General features: G+C 39.8%; 1 protein-coding gene across 1 annotated transcript in view; it reads left to right on the forward strand.

Moving 5' to 3' along the window:
- The window catches only part of LOC126418727 (fatty acyl-CoA reductase wat-like), a 292,976-nt gene that overhangs the window by 102,516 nt on the left and 169,516 nt on the right, over window positions 1-20,944 (forward strand). Inside the window, exons 3-4 of the mRNA XM_050085632.1 lie at window positions 14,570-14,818; window positions 19,066-19,211. Of these exons, the coding sequence (XP_049941589.1) occupies window positions 14,570-14,818; window positions 19,066-19,211 (395 nt within the window). The remainder of the gene's footprint in view (window positions 1-14,569; window positions 14,819-19,065; window positions 19,212-20,944) is intronic.

Genomic DNA, 20,944 nt, shown 5'->3' on the forward strand with positions numbered 1-20,944 from the left:
ACCACACAACGAATAGAATCTATTTTACTTAGGTAATTTTTCAAAAGGTCTCTATTCTTATTTTACTTAGCTCTTTTGAAAGGGTCCTGTTGACATCGAGAGCAACCTCTGCTTATGTTGTTTGTTTAATCCGCCTCCTCTAATAGGAAGGGAGTGGACAAGGCAATGAAAATTATTAGAAGCTATTGCAGATTAGTGTACTGGGTAGGGACGAATTACTCTGTACGCTAACAGAACAGTCGTATATGGGGTTCTACTCCACCACATGTGCAGAAACATCCTTTGCATTCAGCTTAGATGACTGTGCGGTGTGGTTTTACAAGCTCCTTCATTCTCAGTTCATTTTTCTTCTTGGAGATGATACCTTGCGGGCCTGTTATGCTCAGAGTGACCCTGAGCAACACTTGGTTCCAGCTTTGCAAGGACGAAAACTTGTCCACACCACTGTTTGCATGCAGAATGGGACGACGTAAAAGACGACGTAAAAGATTTGCTTCGAGAAACATTCTCTAACGACCACATCATCTCCAGGCAATTTCAAGACATGTGGTCTTCCAGATCCTCCGACCGAAATCAGTGTGAGTTCTGGTTGTGGGGATATCCGAAAGATCGTGTGTATCAGAGATGTATAAGAACTCTTCCTTATCTAAATGATGGAGTACGACAACATATTGATCTGACTACACCGGATATGCTGCAGGAAACATTTTGCTGAGTTAGGGGACTATACTGAACACGTTTTAACTTATGACCATGTAGTAATAAACGTTCCAAAACCACCGTTATCATGTGTTTGATCGTTCCTCCTCTTTTCTTGCACCCACCATACCGCATTTGGACTGCTTAGAGTGCCATAGTTTCACCCGTTGGCATAAAGTGAAAGTATTGTTTTTCCAGCATATTCCGTGAGCGGACCTATTACCGAATAAACCCGATGTTCCAGCGTTCTGCGATGTATACAGCACGCACTGCAGCACTCGTAATACAATCAGTTTCATTATATGCACCTGGTATCAGATTTTTCGCATCCAGTCCTCTGATTTTAATGTAGATGGGTTTCCTTGCTTAGGCAGAGTAGTAGCAGTTTTTAATACTCTCTATGAGAGAATGAATTCTTAATTTTGGATTTAGCCCTAAATTAGGCCATGGCTGGGGCGAGTCCTTTTGAAGGGAGAAAGCATTTTTCAGCCGGTTGCTCATTGTATTGGCAAGGATGCCGCTCTGGTAATGGCCTCTGCTATTGCGTGGGGAGGGGTGGGAGAGGGTGGGGGCGTTCACTCCATGGCCATATGAGGTACTTAAGTATTCCTTCCGAGACATTAGGCGACTTGCAGGCGTCAAGCTATACAGTGATGGCGAAACTAGATGCAAACTTAGGCACACCCCTCTTGCTTCTGTTATAGTGGGTAATTTTGGATGCGCCAACCAGGGGGCGGCAGTTGACGTGAGGGTAGATGCTCGAACACTTCTTAGGTTAAACAGTAGAAATAGAAGCACTCTTCTTAATACTGACATAAGAAAATTTTCTAAAAGGATCTAAATTCTTCAACAATCTGGTGCCAGCATAATAGTTGCACAAACAAGCACTGTCCCTTCTGCTCCTCGTCTTCTTCTCACTCTAAAAACGATTCGTGGAAAATTTCCGCTTAATCTCTTTAGGGGTCAATGACAGGAAATTGGTTTAGTGCTGTCTCACTGACTAGTCTCCACAATCTTACATAGAAGGGATATGAGTGGTGCACAGTCTCTTGCCTGATAGGTTTTTATATGATTGACTAGAAAACTTATTTACACATTTTCTTACACATAGCCCATGTGGAGCTCAGAAAGGAAATAGCAAATTTACTCAGGTTTTAAATTCTGGTGTAGACGACTCTCGGTGTTGGACTCAAGAAGGAAGCAGACGCGGGATTCTGGTGTTAGCAGCTTTCTGATTGCTGGAATTGGACTTGTAGAAAATCAGCTCCTGATGGGCGACAGTGCTGTCTTCAGAGGCGGCGCCGACTTTCTGATCTTGCTGGCCAGTGTAGGGTTTCTCAAGCATGTAGATAAGTGTTAGAAACTATGATCATGTGAGGCAATTCCAGTCATTGAGATTCCAGTCCGAAAACGTGTCTGGAGACGCCGCAGATAATGGTGGGATACCAACAAGAGTGTCGCCCTCCATACGACCAGACAACTATAAGTGATGGTGTGCGGTGCCATTTCACTTCGTAGGAGCATATCTTTGGTTGTCGTCGCCCTCCATACGACCAGACAACTATAAGTGATGGTGTGCGGTGCCATTTCACTTCGTAGGAGCATATCTTTGGTTGTCATCCGTGTCACCCTTACAGCAGAATGGTATGTTGAAGATATTCTACGACACCTTCATGACAAGCCATCCTGCACTTACATGTCAGCAGGATAATGACTGCCCGCACACGCCGAGAATTTTTACTGATTGTCTTCGTGCTTGCTAGACCCTACCCTGGACAGCAAGGCCGCTGAATCTCTCCCCATTTGAGAATGCTTAGAGTGTTATGGGCAGGGTCCTACAACCATCTCGGAATTTTGACGAGGCATAAAGTGCAATGTTAAACTAAAAACACCCACAAAAATAAATTATTGATACTCGGAAGAAAATAACAGTTTGAAATTACCAACACTGTACACTGAAAATTAATCTACTTGCTAGCCCGACACCTGACAACTACACTACACACTGTTTGCACAAGAATGCAAGGTGATATCTGCCCCGAAATAAAAGTTACTTACCTCTTGCTCATCATGTATTTTATTTTGTCTCGAAAGCAAAAACAAACCAGCAGACGCAGCAGCTAAAGATATATAATCTACTCCCAAAAAACAATCTGTTGCTTCGTGGTCGCAAGGTGCCATGCATACACGATAAAAATTCAGAACTTTACTATGAATCACTGAAGTGGGTTTTACTTTAAGTAAAGTAGTTTTTGAGAAATCAAACTCTTATTCTTGACAAAAAGATTGTACAACATAAGAGGACTCTGATAATTACAAAATTCACTCATTGCAAAGAAACTACAAACATATCTTTAAGTCCTCCAAAATCTTATCTATTTAAATAAATAACAAGAAAGTATTAAATGAATTTCTATCTCCAAAATAAAGCATTCTAAATAGCTTCTCCCAGATTCACAATAACATACTTAATTTTCTAAACTACTCAACTGGATGCTACTATGCCTCAAATAATAATATCTCAGCGTTACAAAACTGACTTAACAAGTAAATCACAGATAAAGCTAATCACAGTCAAGGGTCTTATTCACTACTCATTCATTGCGCTCATTCATCTTCGTTCCAGAACAGTAAAGCAGAAAACATATGAGAACGTTAAGAATGTTCTCTTGTCTATAGCAATTCTAAATCTTGAGTGTCTGCAGCTGTTTATGATATACTAAGGATACTGTGAAGGTTCTGAAATGGACTTCCTCACGTGGATAAGTGGCAAACAGCATCAAAAAATATGTAAATATGTTCATATATGGACTTTAGCGGAGAGAGAAGTTCACTGACATCAGTTTTGCTAACGTTATCAATTAGTTGGCATCAGGAAATAGCGAAAAAAGAATAGAGGTTAACGTGTGCAGCAGTGTGTCTCAGTATGGCTGATAGTGGATCATTACAGTGCTTGAAGAAATCATTTAACACTTATCTAAGACAGTTTCATAGGTCTTTTATGCTGCAGTATAGAAAAAAGTTAAGGAAGACTGGTGAATATTTTATCACTTGACAAATAATCCCTTGGCGCTGCCTCTACGTTAAGTAACTGAAATATCATAATCGAATGAAAAACGTTTTTTTATGGGTACGATACTCCTTGACAGAGGAACAAAGGATACATTGTACTTAGTGAGGTAAAGAAATGTACAGAAATTGAATACACATACTTCTCATTATCTTAAGAACATTATTGCATGTAAAGAGTTATGTTTTTACTGTAATATGAACAGAACAAGTTGTAAAACCAGAAGCTGAACTTCAACATACACCTACTAAAATTTGAAAATATTGCTTTAAGAAGTAACAGTGGATGTTTCGTTCACTGCAAGAGTTGCATTGCAATGTGTTGTGCTAGACTCTAAAATACTGCCACAGGGAATTGAAACATAAGACAATATCTCCTTCAAGGCAAAGAATTGTTTATCACCATTTGTCTAAGACTGGGAACTGGTAATTGATACTTTCACTAGTATAACTCTCTAACAAACATGTCAAATGCATATATTGTTTATTCAATTTAAATGAGCTATAACGTTATTTAGTACCCTCCCAACAGCTCTTTCTTTCTCCATGTGGCATGTGCTATTTTTATAAATTATGGCAGAAAGAAAATAATTTTATGTTATCGAAGAGGTTTGGCAGTTATAGTGTGGGTAACATACATATCTTTCCAGAAACGCGTGACAGAATGGCTCTTAGGCTTGTTAAAGACTAATGAGATGTATTATATGTAGCATAAATTAGTTAAAAAAGAAAAATAATTGGTGCTGTAAACAAGAACTTATCCGCTATTGTATTAACAAATACAGCAATTCTGTCCTTTACATAGGTGTTCGCATTTGATATTAGACTAAATTATCCAAGACAAGAGGTGAGAGTTCGTCATAATTTTAGTGGTATTGTATTAATATTTATTATAGAAATCTGTAACTAGAGATTTTAATGTATTATTATGTTGTTTGCGTAATATATATTTCAATGTATAAATAATGTGCATTATTTACACTTAAGTGCAAAGTGTGCTAGACCATAAATTTTGCTGCTATACTGTACTGATCTGATATACTCTAAACAGGCTTCTAATGTATAAATATTTTGTTGTTACGTTTTGCGGTGTCATCAGTTTGTTTCCTGTTGTCAGTCACATATGGCATGTGTACTGTGTTCCACTAATTAATAAAATCATTTGGGAATCACAGTTTTGATCCAAAAAGTTTTCCAGTGAGTCTGTGAGTCTGAATGTGATTGTTATAATAACAGATCTTTCTATAGCACAGTTTCCCAAACTGTGTTCATTGGAACACCGATGTTCTGCGGCAGGTGGATAAATGCTCCGTGAAAAACTATTAACATGACTTTTTTTAGAAACTCTGACGATACTACACATTTTTTAAAAATTTTATTGTGATTTATATGTTATTAGTTACGAATTAAAACTGAATTAATCATTGAATAAAACAAGTTTTTCTCATTTTATAAAATTTTATTCACTTTTAAAATAAACGAGATCTGCCTTCAAAGTACCATGATTATCAATGTATCCCACCAGGGGAAACGTTTTGGATCCCAGGTGTGGAGTATGTTGAATTTTCGTAAGAACTATGAATAACCTGGGCGTGATTTATAGATTACCTGAACAGTCTATATAAATTACTAATTAATTTTGGATTATATATTTACAACATTTGAATTAGTTTATTAACTTACTAAAACATCCCAGTTTTAGACTAATTAATTTATACACAGTGTTTGAATATTACTGCTGGTGCAAACAAAAGGGGCGAACAGACGTCAATGAAACAAGTAAACAATCCTGATAAACATAGGTCTGGAAATCGATGGTACCCCCGTATGCACAAGTACAGTCATGCCAATGTTACAATATTGTTAATGCCTAAAGTTACTTTTATACTACAGCTTCACTGCTGACACTTCGCTGTTAGTTAGTCTAGCACGTTACTTTAATTGGTGTGACGTGGAGAGTGACCTTGAAGCAACCAATCACAGTTGAAGTTCCGTGATGTGCCGGCGATAATCAAGCAGCAAGAAAACAGCATAAGCACGGCTTAATGCTCTAGGTACCAGTTCCTCCTGTGAACAGCAAATTCCGTGCACACGTGTACCTTTGGAAGCGTTTGCCATAGATTCACACACATTTTCATTGAAGAAATGGTTGACATCCAGATGTGCGTGCTAATGGTAGCACGATTGAATCAAGAAGGTTAAACTCAAAGAAGATGGGTAGACAGGAATGTGCTCAGTAGCTCGCATCATCGCTCGCGAGAAACAGGTTCATTTAAACACAAATTTGAGAGTGCTGGTAGATGAAGAACAGAGTCGACACTATATTGGGTGAGTGGAGTACTGAACCCAAGCATCAGGACTGCTGCAGCAGAATGCTTTGAGGGACAGTTGTACAGTGCAACAAGTGTGCAAGCCCTCGAGGCACTTGATTTTCCAGCCCGGTTTACTTTTTGCCAAAGGAGCATTACACAATGTAGGAATGAGCCTCAGTTCCTCGTGCACTTGTCACACTCTAAGCGGGAAAAAGCGTAAATGGAAAACGACGCACAACGAAGGAACTATCCGAGTGGACGAAAATCGGTAGATCTGATAATTAAAGAAAATTGGATTATGTATTCAAGAGAAAGAACTTCACAGATTGAGCAAGTCAAAAACGCTTGGTCCATTTCTGGCCCTTATGCTAGCTGTTATTCGGCTTGGCATTAATTGATAGAATTGTTGGCTGTCCTCCTGAGGGATATTGTGCCAAATTCTGTCCAACTGGCGTGGCAAAATCTCGAGCTGTTTGGAGGTCCTTTCCCACAATCCTCCCAATCTTCTGAATTGGGGAGAAATCCGACAACATTGCTGGCCAAGGTAGGGTTTGGTAACATCGTAGACAAACAGCAGAAACTCTCACCGAGTCCAGACAGGTATTATTTTGCTGAGATGTAAGACCAGGGTGGCTTGCATGAAGGCCGAGAAAACGGGGCACATAATATCGTCGACATACGTTGTGCTGTAAGGGTGTAGCAGATGACAACCAAAGAATTTGCACCCCAGACCATCGACCCTGGATGTCGCGCCATATGCCAGGCGACGGTCGGGTTGGTATCCTACCGCTGTCTGGGACGCCTCCAGACACATCTTTGCTTATCTTCTGGGTCAGTTGGAAGCGGGACTCATCACTGAAGACAATTATACTACACTTGACGAGATTCCCGGCCGAAGACGTGTCAGTAGACGCCCCAGGCAGCAATGGGGTATTAACCTGACTGTCGCCTGCCATATAGCCAGGAGTGATAGTATGAGGTTCCATTTCTTTTCAAAGCAGGGCCTCTTCGGTTGTCGTCTGCAGCACCCTTACAGCATAGTGATACATCAACGTTTTTAGACTTACATTTCAGCGCTATAATGCTGGCCCGCACATGGTGAAAGTTTTTACTGCTTGTCTTCATGCTTCATGTGTACTTTATCTGAGAAGGTATACATAAATATTCACAACATGCACGTTTGCGCTAGTAAGAAATCGCTTAGTACCTTTGTATCTCAGCGAAGATTTTCTTTGAACATTTGGGCAGGTGTCGTCGATGATAGATCGATAAGACCACATTCCCAATCTCGTCGACTTACTAGTATGACGTACCCTCATTTCCTCCAACACAAATAATCCACTCCTTGAATGATGCTCCGTTTGTGACATATGCATGATAGTGCATCTACACATATCGATGTCGCTGTTCGGGAATATGTACCATGGACCTTCGACAGCAGGTGTTATCAGTCGTGGCTCACCAATACGATCGCCACACAGGACCTACAACTTTAACCCATTGGATTTTTTTGTGGGGATATATAAAAGCCTTGGAATTTTTACAGCCCTGTTGGTAGTGTCTTTGAATTCTTGGAATGCGTTATGGACGTTTGTCCAAGTATTTTGAACCTGGCGGGGAATTCTAAATGTGTGCAGACCTCGACAAGGAGACGTGCTGTATTCTACGTTCTGTTATAAGGTGTTTATGTTTTCCATCATAATATGCCGTATCAGAGAATCCATTTGCTTATGGACTTATGTTTATTAGGATAGTTTGCTTGCTTCATTGTCCTCTACTTTCTACTTACGTATTGTTGGCTGTCATCCTGAGGCATATCATGTCAAATTCTGTAGTAGCTTTGTTCATCTGTAGATCTCTTTTTACAAGGATATAGGACATGTCAACGTATTTACAAATTTAGATCAATTTAAAATAAGCTAATTCGTATAAACATATATTTACAGACTTCTAGTTAGAGACGATCATTAGATTTACTCCTGGTATAAAGCACTCCATCTTCAGGCCACGAGTGGCCTACCGGGACCATCCGACCGCCGTGTCATCCTCGGTGGAGGATGTGGATAGGAGGGGCGTGGGGTCAGCACACCGCTCTCCCGGTCGTAAGATGGTATTCTTGACCGAAGCCGCTACTATTCGGTCCAGTAGCTCCTCAATTGGCATCACGAGGCTGAGTCCACCCCGAAAAATAGCAACAACGCATGGCGGCCTGGATGGTCACCCATCCAAGTGCCGACCACGCCCGACAGCGCTTAACTTAGGTGCTCTCACAGCAACTGGTGTAGCCACTGTGGCAAGGCCTGGCGTACAATACTTTTTTTTTACAAATAACTTATTAAATAATGTAATGCCACACAGTTCACTCATATCTCACTATCAGTCACTGCACACGCTATACACACATTGTTTCATAACACTTCACTCACTACACACAGACACACACACACACACACACACACACACACACACACACACACACACACACACACTGGTGATCTCTTTGCCATTTTCTGTACCACAACTTCCCATTTTCTATCCTGAAAAACTGAGTCAGCATCTCTCCATAATGACTGAGATGTTGAGCTCAGAAAAAGGAAGAGGTGTTAGTATTGTGCCATGCATAGCTTGGGGGTAAGTATTTTTTGAAAGGAGAAAAAGAAGGAAAAAAACGTAAAGTGGTGTTATGTGTAATGTTGGATATTTTATAATCATTATTGTTATTATTTATTTGCATAAATTTTTTATCAAACCCCTACTCTGTTTTAGCTATGTAATCCTTAAATGCATAAAATGTATTGCATAACAGGTAATTTTTAACACTGTCATTTTTCCTCTTCAAACTGAAATTCATGGCAATAGTTTTCTTTATGTTCAATGTCACTTTATTAGTTATTGACCAATCATAAACTTCCTTGAGAGTTTCATTTGCTTTCTTGCCAAGAAGTTCTCTTGTTTTCTCAGTGACTATAATACTGCTGTCATCAGCAAAGGGGATTTTTTCACTATGAGTAACGCTACTGGGAAAGTCATTGATGTATATCAGGAACAGTATTGGTCCTAATATGCAACCTTGCAGAACCTCTATATTAATATATTTTGGTTATGATAAGTGTTTTACTAAATGTTTAGATGTATTTGAAGTATGTGTTATCTCTACTCTTTGTACCCTATCTGTATGATCGAAACCAGTCATGAGCTACCCCTCTTATTCCTAATGCTTCTAATTTATTCAATAGAGTCTTGTGGTCGACTGTATCAAACGCCTTAGAAAGATCCAAAAATATGCCTGTGACACACTCATCTCTATCAAGAGCATTAAGTACAACTTTTGTGAATTCTACTATGGCTGACTCCGTATTTTTGCCACATCAGAAAACAAACTGTGATTTGCTTAAAATATTGTATTTATTCAGGTAATTCATTACTCTGTCTTTCATAATTGCTTGTATTATTTTTGAGATGCTGACAGCAGGGAAATGGGCTGGTAATTTTCTATGTCTTCTGCATTACCTTTCTTAAGCAAAGGTACAACTCTTGCCTGTTTTAACTGCTCTGGAAATGTCCCTGGTGTGAAGGATTCATTTATTACATTTGTTAAGGGGACTTGTGTAATCCCTATGCATTGTTTCAGTACACACATTGGTACTTCATCTAAGACTACTGACTTTTCATTTTTTAGGTTTTGAATTGTTTTACAGACTTCATTCTCTGTGGTTGTAAGTAACATCATTGGATTTAGTGCAAGATTATTTACAGGTGTTATATTTGTCTGGGGGAATTTTTGCTGTAACTTCTCTGCAATACTTGAAAAATGCTCTTTAACATCGTTTGCTAAGTGCTGTGGATCATTTATTACCTTATCCCCCTCCCTTAGCAGTATGTTATTCTGCATCTATTTCCCTCTCCCGATTTCCTTTTTTATAACATCCCAGACTGCTTTGCTTTTATTCTCTGCATTATATATTATTTTGTCGTTAAATGATTTTTTTGCAACAATCAGCACCTTCCTATAGCTCTTTTTGTATCTATGATAGAAATTTAAGAATTTTTGACCAATGCGAATCTTTTTCATAGGTGTTTAAGTGTTTGGGAGGATTTCTTAATACCTGCTGTTATCCATCTGTTTTCGTAGGATGTTGACACAGACATGCATACTTCTGGAAATTCCTTTTCAAAGTTCAATTTAAACAATGTGGAGAATTTAGAGAATTTCATATTCACATTGATATCCCTATACACTTCATCCCAGCTTTGTTTTTCTAGTTCCTTTGAAAAATCTGTTATTTTGATTTCTGATGGATGTCGTTTGCAGGCTTGTAGTTTAGGGAATGATTCGATGCCTGACTTTACTGTTGTTATTTGACAGAGATGGTCTGATAGTCCTGGATCTTTTACAGCTACATCACGTTTTTCCCTATCCATATTTGTGGCCACAAGGTCAATTACTGATGAACTCGATCTGGTGACCCTTGTTGCTCTACTGACCATTAGGGACATGCCAAAACTTTGAAGAACGTTTATGAAGGTGCTGCTGGATTCATTTATGATGTTAGTGTTGATGTTAATGTCCCCACACAGAATCATGTTTACCTTTGTACTTCTGACTTTATCTAGAACTTCTGTTAACTTGTTGAAAAAAGTGTCTACACTACCACTGGGAGATCTATACACACACACAATGATCAATTTATTGGTGTTATCATGCCCTGTTAATTCAATAGCTGATATTTCAAAGTGTTTGTCTTCACTGACGATACTGAGGTCATGTTCTGATTTGAACTGTGTTCCTTTTCTGATATAAATGCATTATCCCCCACCCCTTTAAGTAGTTCTGCAGTAAGAGTTTGCCTTTTCATACAGTGATAATACTACATGCTGGATTTCTGTGTCTCTACACCAGTGCTCAGTAATACAAACTATTGTGCAGTTCAGAGATTGGAGCTCAACTTACGATAGTTGTATTTTACTTTTTATTGATTGCATGTTTTAATGGATGATTGTTAAGTCTGAAGTGCCCCATGTTACTCTTTCCAATGGTTTGTCTTTCTTCGTGACATCTGGTATATGTGACATCTGAGGTGTTAAAATCAGTCTTGTTTCAGTAATTTTTAAAGTGCTGGAGATACTCTTTAGGCAGGGGAACCTGTTGTCTGGATTTATCCTAAAAAAGACCTACTTTTCCTACCTATGGCAACAGGCATTTGACCATGTGTGGGTCGAGATCCACCCCCTATACTTTCATGAATCAGGTGTACCAATTTTCCCTTCCCAGTCCTGCTTAGGTGTAGGCCATGCCTAGTGAAACCCCATCTGTTGATAGTCCTGACGGGCACCAGAGAAACACGAGCAAAGTTGGCTGTCCTCAGAGCCATCCCTAAACCCACACTGATTTGCCACACAGCTCCATCAATGTGTGGTCGATCATGACGCCGGAACAGCTCAACAAAGTGTACGTTGGTGCCATGAGTCGGGGAAGGTATCTTGTACTGGTCACCACCTATGTCATATGCTCCATCCCTGTCCAAACTGTTTTCCGCCCCACCCACCAACACTACAGGGTCCTCTTTTGTAAAGTCCTCACATAAAGACCCTAGGTCCTCTGTCACATGACTTAGCCCTGCATTTGGCTTGAAGATACTGGTGGCCTGGTACGCTGCGCCTAAAATTTCCTGTAGCTGAGGGCCTAGACCTCGCCCATGGCTACTACCTAGCAGCAGCACATTCTTCTTCCTAAGCCTTTGTAAATTCCTAGGCTTCTTGGCCTCGGTTGATGTGTGCTGCACGTTTACTGTTCCTCGTTTTACCTGAGGCTCTTCTCCACTTAACTCTGGCAGTGGTAGATATCTGTTTTTGGTGTTGATGATAAAACTGCCAGATCGTGTTCTCTTTCTTCCTATTCTCCTACCAGTTTCTAGTTCCATACCACCCTCCTCCCCCCTATCTCCCTTGATCCTTATGTGTCCCTTCCTTACTTCCTCCAACTGTGCCTGAAGGGCACAGGTTTTCCTTTCCTGTTCCCCAATCAAAATGTTCCTATAGCATACTCTGCAGTTCCAGGAGAGAGCCTCTTCTGTTCTCCCAACATTCACCCCACTGCATCCTCCCCCCCCCCCCCCAATGAAAATATTTCCTGAAAGACTGGCAACAAATCCCTTTACTCACTACCCTATAACAGCTCCCACATTTCTCACTCCTGGTTAGTTTCGAAAGAATAATTAAGTTTAAAGAATATTTTAAATTTGTCAAGGACGCGAGATTGGCTGTGTGTAAACAAAAAACAACACAAAGGTCTTATGTGCGATGGTTGATTTCTTTTGTACTGATTTAGAGATACAATGACAGAAGAATGAATTTGTAATTAATTTGCTTTTAGAGAATTTACAATATCAGGTGTGTTTGGTCAGGTTTTTAAACGCTTATAACTCGGAAAATTTAGGCCTAGATCGCGTCTATCTAACTAGTAAACAATACGAAATGTGTTGGTTAAATACGATTTAGGAACGTTAAATTACACTTTTATTCCGACAATAGACACTGATGAAACTAGTGGTAGTCGTTTTTAAACGAATTTTGCAGTATCAAGAAAACTTGTATATAATTTCTTGTGTTTATGTGAGGCAAAATTTCGGGTTATGTCGCGATTATCGGAACTTCAGCTAAAGAACAAGTTTTTTCAAGAACAAGCGCTGCTGGGACGCTAATAGTTGTGTGACAAGAACAGACACTATAGCAGTATACAAAAAGAAAAAGAAAATTTAAATTTGACACTATTTCCTCGTAAATAAGTTCTTTTAGCTCATGAAGAAAATACCCGTCATCTCACTCGATGGCGTTAACCAAACATCCTATACATCCTGATTAGTTCTTGGATTTTTATATGTAACTAATCATTTCGTTCACATCTGGCACTATTTATTAACATGAAAAATGCCGCGTTGCGCTATGGTTTGGAGTCCATGTTGTACTGTATGTTCACTCGTAACTGGCAGGGTGAGTTCAAAGGTTGGCAGAAGGCAATAGCACATCACTTCTAAGAGGGTTGTGCGTAGTAAACCAGTGAGTTGTTCAAACTAACTTTACGGTTGATGACAACTTTAATTTAATACAATTTTCTATAGATTATGCTTGTTTTCCTCCAGAATCAGAATAAGGATTTATTTTGTACATTTTGATAAAAAGTGTGGTTCAAGAGACCACTAATACTCCAGTATAAAGTGATTTTACTCTCTTTCACAAAACTGGATATGAAATTAATTCATTCTCGCCAAGGGGATGCATTATAAGCGATTATTATGATTCAGCGATAAGGTTGTAAATACATAAGTTACATTTTCACGATTGTAATCTACTGAATTTTCAGTTCACCTGTCTTTTTAAATATCAGTAACTTTATCATAATATTAATTTTTAGTTGTTCTTGTAGCTCCTGAATTGCTTTATTCATGAGCTAACAGCTTTTCATGATTGTATAATAATCTGTTTATTATTTGAAAACTTGCCTCAGAATTTTTATTATTTATCAGGTTTTCTGAGCATTTATAATTATTTCAGTTCTACACCTCATATATAAACAGAGCTTTCAAGGTGTGCTTTGTGTTATTTATATTTACATCCTCTGTCAATGTATCTGTTTGTATTTCAGCTCATATTGTTTTTTCAAGTTAGCTTCAGAAGTCTGATGCAATATAATAAATGATTTTTTAGAATTATAAAAAAGCTGCTGAAATGCATATTTTTTCACATGCTTGTAACGCTGGAACTTTGGATTTTAATAAGGGTATGAGGTATGAAATTGTTGAAAGTGATAAAACTGATCGTCAAGAGTTATGATATGAAATGCCTTTCATTAGCATGAATATATTAAGATGAATATTGATTGTAGTGGAAACATTAAAATGTATTTTCATTTCATAGTACACTGACATAAGGTGAATAAGAAAAATTGATCATATTAGAAATACAAAACTATATTCTCTTTAACAAAAAGGGAATAAAGTAAGCAAAATATTTGGATAGTAAGACTAAATGAAATTGGGTGAGTACTTGTAACAATAAAATACATGTTCTGAGAAGTAGACTGCACATATTTCATTAATATATATATATGTGGTATACATCTTACAGTAAATGTCATATTATACAGTACTGCATAGTGCATAATAGTAGTTCATTTTTGTATAATGTGTAACAGTTCTTCCAGTCAGTCCTATGAATGGCTACAGTATTACTGTGCAGCGATATTTGGAATTATTACAAAAGGATAAGCTGATTAATTTCCAATAATTTGTCACAGAATGAAATAGGGGTTGACAGTTTAACGGGAAATGCATTTAGAAAGACTTTGAACTTATTACTAAGTCATATGATATGGAGAGTGGCCAGCAAAATTCGTTTCAGAAATCTGAGATACAGTGTTAAACCTTGGAATTTGCCAAAACATTACTTAAACAAGCAATCTATTTATCTGTTCTTCTCTTGCTGTTGACCAGTTCTTTAGCAAGACAAGCAAGACCTGCCCAGACTACATCAGCAAGGTGGTGCCTATAGCAGGGGACTGCTCCCAGCCAGGGCTGGGGATCTGTGCGGCGGACGCTGAAGAACTGGCCAGCAAAGTGTCAGTCGTCTTCCACATCGCCGCCACTGTGCGCTTTGATGAGATTCTGCGCATCGCTGCCAACACAAATGTGGCTGCCACCCGTGATATCATCAACCTCGCCAAGCGCATGCCCAACCTCAAGGTGACTGCTAATATTCATATTCTGCATAATGAGTGTTTAATGGTGAGCATTTTATGTTAGTGTTGGGTGTGTTTGGGATCTATAGCCCCCTAGGTTGAAACTGTGGTGGAGGCACTAACTGAGGAAATTCTGTGACAGCTAACACACAAACATAGCCTTGTAGAGCAATTTTCGAATTAAAAGTCTACAACTTTCTCGTAAGATTTATTGTTTAATTGTGTAACATTTACTATACACAGTTTGAAATGGTGTAAATTAAAAAAAAACAATCAAGATATTCTACACAATTTTTTACCACCAATGTGAATAGCATTTTGTCAAAAAAAAAAAGAAAAATTTGACATTTATATCTATAATAGAATCAGTATTTCAATTCTAAAAATTTCATATTTTAAGTATAACCAGTATGACTGTAAGGCAAATGCAAGACGACAAAAGTTAGTTTCATGTTTCATAAATCATTTGTATGATTAATTGTATTGAGGTGGAACCAAGTAATTTTACATTCACCTTACACATTCAGAATTAAGTAGATGCTGACAACTTAAAAATGTTTTTTTACTTTATTTTTTTAAAATTTAGAGTGTAACAGGTACAAGTGCAGATATTTTTATATGTGATGCCTTAATATATACATACATCAGTGTGTTGGTTGTTTTTTCTCTGTGTTGAACATTGTTTCCACAAACAATTCATAAATTTTACGACAGTGTTTTTTGTATGGCTGTATCTGGGCTTCAAGTGAATGATAACTGTCAGTATAAACAGTTTTGTATCTATACACCCACAATTCTTATGCATGTAAATTGATAGTACCAGTGTCTTCCTTATCAATAATCATTGTTAGTTACAATACCTGCGTTTAAACAGTGTCTGTACCTTCACATCACAAAGTCCTGTGCAAAATATTACGAAGTGGATTCGCATTTTGAGAGTCTGGATTGACGTCATCGGTTTTTGATATATGAAGGTTTGTGCCAGACTGGGACTCGAAACCCGGATTGTTTGCAGAATCGACTCAAACTTCCATATGCGCCAATTCATTTCGTAATATTTACAACAGCTGTAATCGTCAGACCAGTGTCTGTTCCTTCAGCCATGTATACATGTCCAAAGGACATTGTAATGTGAAGGTACAGACACTGTTTAAACACACACATTGTGACCATCAGTGACGCTGAACACTGTGTGTCTCACGGTATGACATTCACGCTGTCTTTTGACAAGCCATAATGTGAGTGAACCTTATGGCCATCGAGAAGAGAGACAGTGCGCTATTAGTGAAACTGTTCTATGCGAAGTGCAGCAATTACAGTGCTGCATTGAGAGAGTATCACCGACTGAAAGGTGTGAGGAGAAGCCCGATGTCATTAAAAGGGTTTAAACAAGATGATAACGAAATTCGAAAATACGAGTGAACTTGGTGTGGCATTTGGCAGAGGAAGGTTTCCTATGCCGCAAGAAGTTATTGACGAGGTTTCTGTTACTGTAACTGGCAATGTAAAACGGGCCCCGGGTGTTTCTAGTGCTCACGCAGTGTCACGGGAATGGTGCGTCCTGATGTCAATAGTACGGAAAGTTTTGCGGTCTGTTTTACACTCTACAACATCCAGACGGTGTAGCAACTGAAACTTCACGATCCACAATAACGTTCTGAATTTGCTCTTCAGTTTCTAGTACGGATAGAAGAAGTTCACATGTGGCCGGGCAATATTCTATGGAGCGACGAGGTTCATTTTACACTACCAATGCAGCGCATAGATAGAACTGCCGAATTTGGGGTGCTGTTAAACAGCGTGTTGCGCCCAGAAAAGCCACTGCACTTGCCGCATGTGACTGTGTAGTGTGGATTCACAAGCACGTTTATTCTCCGCCCGTTCTTCTCTGAAGAGAATGCACCCAGACGGCCTGTTAGTTGTACCGTGACTTCTGCACGTTATCGAGATCGCATTGTACACAACGTGACTCATGTGATTCCTGCTCTGTAAGAGCACAACCGTGTGGAAACCTCCGTTTTCATGAATGATGGTGCAACACTTCATATCGCTCGCCCAGTAAAAGATCTACTTAATGCTACCTTCCACATACGCGTTAACTCCAGACGTTTTCCAGGCACAAGGCCTGCAAGATCACCATTTGAATACATGTGACTTTTGGCTCTACGGATATCTGTAAGAACGCGTTTACGAGGGACACGTTCGGTCCCTACATGACTTGTAGGCCAGTATACATGGGCGCATTGCTCAGATTCCACCGGAACTGCTACGAAAACTATTTATCACGTCGCTTTACGGATGAAGCATCTCGTCGACGTCTCCGGTGCTCGTATTGAACGAATTATGTAAGCGTCGGTAAATAATAAAATAAATATTATGCCTTTCTCACTTGTTTGACGTTTTCTGTGAACGTCCCGTTACTAATCCATTACATACAGAAGCAGTTCTGTATATCTTTCTTGCATTCACTGCGCCAGATTTGCACATTATGGCCAAAATTAATTTTTTTTCCAGCGTTAATCTATTCCGCATTTACGCATAGACCAAGTCTCGCTGCCATACGATAATTGCACATCATACTGGACCTCCGTGATAGCTGCATTTTAATTATAACTACTCAATACTTGCCTTATCTGGATAAACTTTTAACACGAGATTATGCCTCTTAACGGTTAGGTCACGACTGTAATTAAATTTTTAAATTCGATCAATAGTCATATGAAATGTTGATAATGCGAATTTTTGTTGCCCTTGGAAGCTGTCAGATAGGCAACCAGCAAGTGAGACCAGGTCACAGATAAGTCGTTTAGTAATGTAGATTTACTAGTACTGTACTTTTTCTGCGTCGCGCTACATTGTTCCAAGCGGAATGGCATTACATCAAGACACGTTGGACTGTGCACCTGATACACCAAGAATTCGAACACTTCAGTCTCTGTGTGGTAATATGCACGTCCAAATACGGTAGGTCCTTTACGTCGTCACATGCCTCCAAGTCGACCCATCTTACTGTACCGATTCCACGCACATACATTTCACTGCAATGGCTTGGGTTAGTGGTGGAATGTCACATCCTCGCCTGGTACCAGTTATATCCAGTATCATTGCTGCGCACTACTTAAGGATGAAAGAAGTTTAGCCTGATGAGTCACTGCCAATAGCTCGATGAGACTTGCATTATGCATAGAAAAAAAAGCTACAGTATAGTACAAAAGATAACGGAAAGGAATATGGAATGAGAACAGAAATAACACTTTTATTCAAAAACAAAATTTACACTGAAGTCACCGCGATTCATGATGGTCCCTTGGACATTACAGAAGGTGGAGCATGGTTCTTAATAGGGTGTTTCACCAACACGGACGGGAATGCATGCTCTGAAATGGGCTTCCATTCTGGCCACAAAGTTGGTAATGAGTTCTTGTGGCAGGCATTCCATCCCTCCACCAGCGCGTTTGACAATTGCTGGAAGGTCGTTGGTGCATGCGGACGTGCTGCAATATTTCTCCCCGACGCATGCTACACGTGATTGATGGCAGTTAAGTCGTGAGTAACGGGTACACCAGCCCATATCCTCTCGTTCCAAAGGTTCCTCCACCTGCGAAGTTCAAAGAGATTGCGCATTTTCATTCATTAGCATGAACTCAGGGACGAATTCATCCGTGAAAACACGCACACAGAGAAGGAGCACAGTGTCACAACAACGTCGAGCGATGATTGTACAATGCTCAAAGATTTGGAGATCAGTACGGCTCTGCAACATTACATTTCCAGTAACTATAGCACCTGGGCCATCAAAACGAAATGTTCGACAATGTTCCTGGGTAGATTGCCTCTTCCCAGTTCTCGCCAACTGAGCGTACGTCCAGCAAGTTGAACGGTCTGTGCTTTTTTCCATTTGTGTAGAACGCTTCGTATATCTGCTGCTGTATAGGAAGAAATCTGCTCCTTTCGCACTGATGTTATGAAGTGGACCGGCCGGAGTGGCCGAGCGGTTCTAGGCGCTACAGTCTGGAACCGCGCGACCGCTACGGTCGCAGTTTCGAATCCTGCCTCGGGCATGGATGTGTGTGATGTCCTTAGGTTAGTTAGGTTTAAGTAGCTCTAAGTTCTAGGGGACTGATGACCTCAGAAGTTAAGTCCCATAGTGCTCAGAGCCATTTGAACCATTTATGAAATGGTGAAATGTTTGCGGTTCTGCTGCAGGTGTCAACGAGCGGTGACTGAGGTAGGTTCCTTTTCTTTTTCCAGGCTTTTATACACGTCTCTACGGCGTTCTCGAACTGCACCTTTGCCAAGGTGGAGGAGAAGTTCTACCCGCCCTCCATGACCACAGAGGAACTGCTGAAGCTGCTCAGCGTCATGGATGACAACCAGGTGGCGCAGATCCTGCCCAAGTAAGTGGACGGCAGCCCAGAGAATCGGCAAGTATACGGCGCAATTAGAGCGTTTCTAGTGAACAAAACTAAGTACGCCGTTCTTATGTAATAATGATAATGGGCTCGCGCAAAAAGGTCTTTCATTGCCACTCTAAAATTTTATGATTGTGGTTGAATGTGGCAGAAAATAAAGTTTTATTGATTGGTGACTCCATGGAGTGTTCTGTGCACCACGACCAAATAGTAGATAGAATTGGAAGAAGAATCAGCATTGGTCGTATTTTTTTTTGTATTATTATCCACAAAATCGATTTTCGGTCACTTAGTGACCATCCTCAGTGCTGTAATATACAATTAAAATTGGTAGGCACTGGTATCAACAAGCTTATAGCTTATAGCTTGTTGATACCAGTGCCTACCAATTTTAATTGTATATTACAGCACTGAGGATGGTCACTAAGTGACCGAAAATCGATTTTGTAGATAATAAAACAAAAAAATACGACCAATGCTGATTCTCCTTCCAATTCTAGAATAATAAAGCTTCAACTCGTCATTATCACCACCATCATCATCATCATCATCATCATCATCATCATCATCATGATGGCCGCGCGGAACAGCCGCGTGGTCTTGGGCGTCTTGCCACGGTTCTCGCGGCTCTCCCCGTCAGAGGTTCGAGTCCTCCCTCGGGTATGGGTGTGTATGTTGTCCGTAGCGTAAGTTAGTTTACGTTAGATTAAGTAGAGTGTAAGCCTAGGGGCTCATGACCTCAGCAGTTTGGTCCCATAGCAACTTTCCACCGCCATCATCATCACCATAACCATAATTTATTACATTAACGCGCCTATAATGCATACAGCAGGAAAAACTAAAGAAATTACTACACTAAAAAAATGCAAAACACAGCACTCAATAAAAAATTATAAAACAAAACATTACAAAAAGCACAAAAAAATCCGGAGAAGTGTTGGTAGGATTCACGTACCGAGGGTTCCGTACAAACATACGCAGACAGTTCATACATCCTGAGAATCGAGAATTTCCGTTATTTTTACCAGTTATTGACAGCGATTCTGACAAGATATCAAAATATGTGACATAAATGGCACTGACATAGAAGCTTAAATGTCTTACACTGCTAACATAGCGTTGACTTTAGTATGAGACATAAATTTCAACTTCATACGTCTTCCCATTTCTGAGAAAAAGGGGTCTCAGCAGTTGGAGAGACGGACGGACAGCCGGACAACAAAGTGATCGGCTGAGGTAGGGAACCCTAAACAGGAGATCGGTCGGAACAGAGCAGATGTCTGTTGCAGATGCTAGTCCCTCCATCTGCTACTTCTGTCGACTCCACTTCTCTATGATTTGTTATAACGAGTGTGTCAGAACTCTCCATTACATAATATATCTAACTTAACGCTATTCTTTGCACTGTATAAGCGTTCAGATATTGATAGTAACAATCTGAGGGCGAAACATAGGAGCGCGATTGTAAGCATTGTTGTGAGGCGAGGTCTGTCTGCGAGAGTGGAAGAGTAGTGTCGGTCGAGAGGTCGGAGACAGAAGACGTGCTACGCTGCCCTCACGTCGGTGATGGCAGATCCTACCACACTCAAGACCTGATTCCATTTATATAGCCAGGAGAGATCTAGATGGCTTAACAACGCTTGAAGATGGAATTAAAGGTAAAATTCGCAAGCATAGCGCGAAAGCAATTGCAGGGTTAGGCTCGTGATTGTTAGTCC

This window comes from Schistocerca serialis, chromosome 9 (assembly GCF_023864345.2).
Source record: "Schistocerca serialis cubense isolate TAMUIC-IGC-003099 chromosome 9, iqSchSeri2.2, whole genome shotgun sequence".
Taxonomy (NCBI): Eukaryota; Metazoa; Arthropoda; class Insecta; order Orthoptera; family Acrididae; genus Schistocerca; species Schistocerca serialis.